The 4,429-nt window shown below is 45.2% G+C and overlaps 1 protein-coding gene across 1 annotated transcript; it reads left to right on the top strand.

The window, feature by feature from the left end:
* nkx2.1 (NK2 homeobox 1) lies at positions 1-2,904 on the top strand. Its single transcript, XM_034859119.1, has 2 exons — positions 1-1,188; positions 1,979-2,904. Exons 1-2 carry the CDS (start codon positions 822-824, stop codon positions 2,635-2,637), a joined length of 1,026 nt encoding a protein of 341 aa, XP_034715010.1. The 5' UTR covers positions 1-821; the 3' UTR covers positions 2,638-2,904.
* The last annotated feature ends 1,525 nt before the right edge of the window (positions 2,905-4,429 follow it).

Here is a 4,429-nt window from a genome sequence, read left to right as displayed (position 1 = left end):
TTTTTTACTTGGTCTTTCAGACGAGTGTGTGCATCTGAATTTACTGTAGGTAACACGCTGTTTGCGTCCAATGATATGAAAAGAAAACAAACGAGGGGGGTTAATCATTTACGCAGCCACTTAACACACGGATGTGTATTTATTTACTTATCAGTATCAGTCAATTTCCCTCCCCGCAAGTGCACTTTTGCATGTCTGAGTACGATAAGGCATAACACAAACAATCCTGCAATCACTGGAGGCCTCTCATGGCCATTAAAAGTCAGTAGTTCAACTGAGGAGTGGTTATCCAACTCTCAAGTCCATATAGGCCTCCTTTCATCAAGAGGCCCTCGTAAACATCACTACAGTTAATAAAGTGTATTGTGGTCAGTGCAGTCCCAAGGTGCAGCGCTGTGTTTAGCAGCAACAAGTCACAAACTCCAAACGCTGCAGCTGCAGCGAGCCCGGACAGCTCGTGCAGTCGCCGGGACGAACATTTATGATCATGTACAGCTTATGTTATTGTTAGTGGGAGGGGAGCACATGTCTTGTAAATGAAATCACGCTCGGCGAGAAGAGGCTCGAGCTGTTGTGTATTGTTGCCGATGCCCCGCCTCTGATGGTAGCCTTAAACCTGGCACCCAGCTAAAACAAACCAAAGCCAGCACCGAGCTCCCACTCAATCCAATTAAGGCGGACTTGAGGCGCTCTCCTACGTGTTCATCTACCAGGATCGACGTTGAGACAACAGGAACCAGAGGGGCTTTGGCCAAAAAAAAAAAAAGAGAGAAGGAGAGATTGCCTTGCCTTCTAATTTCTCCCTCTCCAGTCCCAGAACAATGTCGATGAGCCCTAAGCATACGACTCCTTTTTCTGTTTCCGATATCTTGAGTCCCCTTGAGGAGAGCTTTAAGAAAGTAAGTATGGAGAATAACAACTTGGGGGCACCTCTCACTTCGTACCGGCAGCCGCAGGTCTCTCAGGCGGCGATGCAGCAGCACCACATGGGCCATAATGGGACTGTGTCTGCGGCTTACCACATGACTGCGGCAGGTGTTTCTCAGCTGTCACACACGGCCATGGGGGGCTACTGTAACGGCAACCTGGGCAACATGGGCGACCTGCCGTCCTACCAGGACGGCATGAGGGGAAGCACCACGGCCACCGGCTGGTACGGAGCCAACCCAGACCCGCGCTTCTCCACCAGTGAGTAGCCTGCACCTGTACTTTGAATCAAGCTTTGAGTTGTGTTCACGTTCTATAATGCTGAAAATCCGTTTTATGTGCAAGCTTTGTAGTTTGCCTACACTGCATTCTTTTCAGTGCTTGTTTCTGTTGTGTGTGTGATTGCGCCAAGGGCACTCTCCATACCCTTCCGGTTTATGTTTCACCCGCAAGGCTTTCATTTTATCATTAGGGAGTGCAAAGATGAAGAAAACATGAATTTAAATACAACATACAACATCTGGAAAAGTCTCTCCATAAGGAGCGTTCATGCCAAAAATGTCCTCCTCCTCGAGCCTTTATTTAATATTAATACTGTTTAATATAGGCTACTTTATCATGTTAATCCAATAATAATGTCAGTGAGCTATCAATCAGTAGTTATTCATGCAATTTGTGCGCAGAGATTTAGCATAAAATCATACAGCATACAGATGATGTATCAAAATGGATTTTGACACGTATTAGTTTGTTTTTATAGATGAGGGCAGCTGCCTCTTTAGAAAGCTTTTTAAGACAATTTTCTAGTCTGTTGCTATTCAAAATTCAGACCATGTTGAGTCATGAAATTAATTATCAGTGTTGTAATTTTTATGAATCTCGCATTTTAAGCCAGTAACATAAAAATAAATATTAGTCTTTGCTCTCAAAGCCAATTTTCTATCAGCTTTCCTGCTTAAGGACAGCATTATTTGTGCATTGTTCAGCACTTGGTTGCATGTAAAATCAGCCATTTCATTGTATGAATTCTGTTGTTTTTTTCTCCCCTCAGTCTCTCGCTTCATGGGCTCGTCGTCTGGCATGAACATGGGCGGCATGGGCAGCCTCAGCTCCCTGGCAGACGTGGGTAAAGGCATGGGCTCTCTGTCCAGCACCCCGAGGAGAAAAAGGCGAGTGCTGTTCTCTCAGGCGCAGGTCTACGAGCTGGAAAGACGCTTCAAGCAGCAGAAATACCTGTCGGCGCCGGAGAGGGAACACCTGGCAAGTATGATCCATCTCACCCCGACCCAGGTGAAAATCTGGTTTCAGAATCACCGGTACAAGATGAAGAGGCAGGCTAAAGACAAAGTGTCCCAGCAGCAGATGCAGCAGGACACCGGCTCTTGCCAGCAGCAGCAGTCCCCGCGGAGGGTGGCCGTGCCGGTGCTGGTGAAGGACGGGAAGCCGTGCCAAGGCAGCGGCCACACACCCACATCCTCCGCACAGCAAGGGGGCAATGTTATGATCATGTCCAACAATACGTCCGGCCTCGGGCAGCATCAGAGCCAGCAGGTGGGAAGCACAGGTCACTCTCCAGATCTGGCACCGCACTCCTCAAGTCCACCGTCCATGCAGAGCCAAGTGACCGGCCTCTCTCACCTCAATTCCCCCGGCGCAGAGTACGGCTCGGCCCTGCAGTGTTCAGCCCTGTTATACGGCAGGACGTGGTGACAGGAGACGCAGGCTATGATTTAAACCGATTCTTCTATTTAAAGAAAAAAAAAAGACATTTTTTCTTCTTTCAAGACTCGACAAGTTCCACTGTAAATGTGCGCATCTGAACAAGAGCCGGGTGAAATTGGCGCAGCTCTTCTTGAATTTTCCCCTTTTGGAAGGAAGTGTGACTTAGCCTTTAGGCCTGTGGATGGAAATAGGGGGAAAACACTTTTGACCAGAAACTGCGGAAGTCTTGGGATTTATTTATGTATATTATATTGAGACAAAAGAAGACTCAGTAGTCATATAAGCCGCAGTAGGTTGGGGGAAAAAAGTGAACCTGACCAGGGAAACTGCTGTGTATGGGTGCTGTTAAATTCCCCGTCAGAAACACACATGACACTGATTTATAATAGAATTTAATGTAAGCCGTAGATCTAGCTTGTATATTTCTGTAAAAGGTTTGGATTTTAGCTATCTGTTGTACAAAGTTTTTGACGCTGGCCTATTGCCGGTTTGTTGTCGTTTCATTGGTATTTGTACGTTTAATTTCTTTGTAACTTATATAGATATTTGACTTACTACAAAACAGTCCTATTAATAAATTATGGAAACAAGTCAGTTAAGGTTTTTTTGTGAAATATGTCAACACATGCGGTGTTAAATGGCAGAAATACTTCATTCGAGCAACAATGCAACCAGTGCGGTATTTTTATTACCACTATTATTATTATTATTATTATTATTATAAGTAGTAGTATCAGTATTACTATTAATATTAGTAATAGTATTATTTGCTCGATTTCTAGTAGGGGTGTTGATTTTTTTTTTTTAAAGGACCTTTATTGATTATTGGGCTTAATGGGGTTGGTATTATGGGAAAATATTTCAGAACCACATATCCATATCGCCAAAAAGCCTAAGTTCAGGTTTTGGCGAACTGACAGGACTAAATAGCCTACTAAATAAACTATATCAACACTCAGGCTCTTATTTTGACACGGCAATTAAATAGTGGAGCCTGTTTTTCAGTTTTCTTCTCTGCCCAACCACACACCGCTCAGGCTTATCGCTCTAGGCTGCAGCTCACACAAGCAAAGCCCTGCAGAGCAAACGGAGCCCTGCCAGCTTTTCCTTTTCTCTTGCTGTGTGTTTGGCTGTGTGAGTCACAGAGGTGAGGCCTTTCGGCTCGCAACATCAAACACAAACGCTGCTCAAAGAGCAGCTTATCGATGAAATCCCTGACCAAACAGCGCGGTATTCTTCACGCATAACTTGCGAGGGCGAACTGTCGGCGCGAGGCTATCAGCTGGTTTATCAATAATCAATCAGGGGAACTGAAAGGAAACGGCCATGGGCTGTCAACAAGAACCCGCCACAGACGTGTTGTTTGAATGATTTAATCTGTATGTTAGACTGTGTGATATTCCAAATGTTTCCTAAAACGGCCGCAGTAACGAACACACACACACACACACACACACACACACACACACACGCACGCACACGCACACGCACGCACACACACACACACACACACACACACACACACACACACCCAGCAATTTATTTTTCTTAAATTGTAGGCTCTGTAAAGCCTACAATTCTGTTAGCTATAATAGCCTAATCATTAGGGACTATTCTCCAGCCACCAATTGCGCTATAGGTGTGGACGGTTAACAGTGTGGTTGCTAAGCGACGGAGGTATAACGGCAGGTGATTGGCGTTTACGGCTGACAATAATTTGTTTTCAATCTACTGTTGTAACGGGTCCTATAGGCAAGCCATCATTTCACATATAGTTTTG

This window comes from Etheostoma cragini, chromosome 20, assembly GCF_013103735.1.
Source record: "Etheostoma cragini isolate CJK2018 chromosome 20, CSU_Ecrag_1.0, whole genome shotgun sequence".
NCBI classification, from domain to species: Eukaryota; Metazoa; Chordata; class Actinopteri; order Perciformes; family Percidae; genus Etheostoma; species Etheostoma cragini.
The sequence above is the reverse complement of the archived record's forward strand: the minus strand, read 5'-3'. Positions and strand labels throughout refer to the sequence as shown.

Excerpts from the sequence above, each read along its gene's own strand:
- nkx2.1 (XM_034859119.1), top strand. The coding sequence starts at position 822 with ATGTCGATGAGCCCTAAGCATACGACTCCTTTTTCTGTTTCCGATATC. Across the intron at positions 1,189-1,978 it reads AGACCCGCGCTTCTCCACCA|TCTCTCGCTTCATGGGCTCG; the intron begins GTGAGTAGCCTG and ends TTCTCCCCTCAG.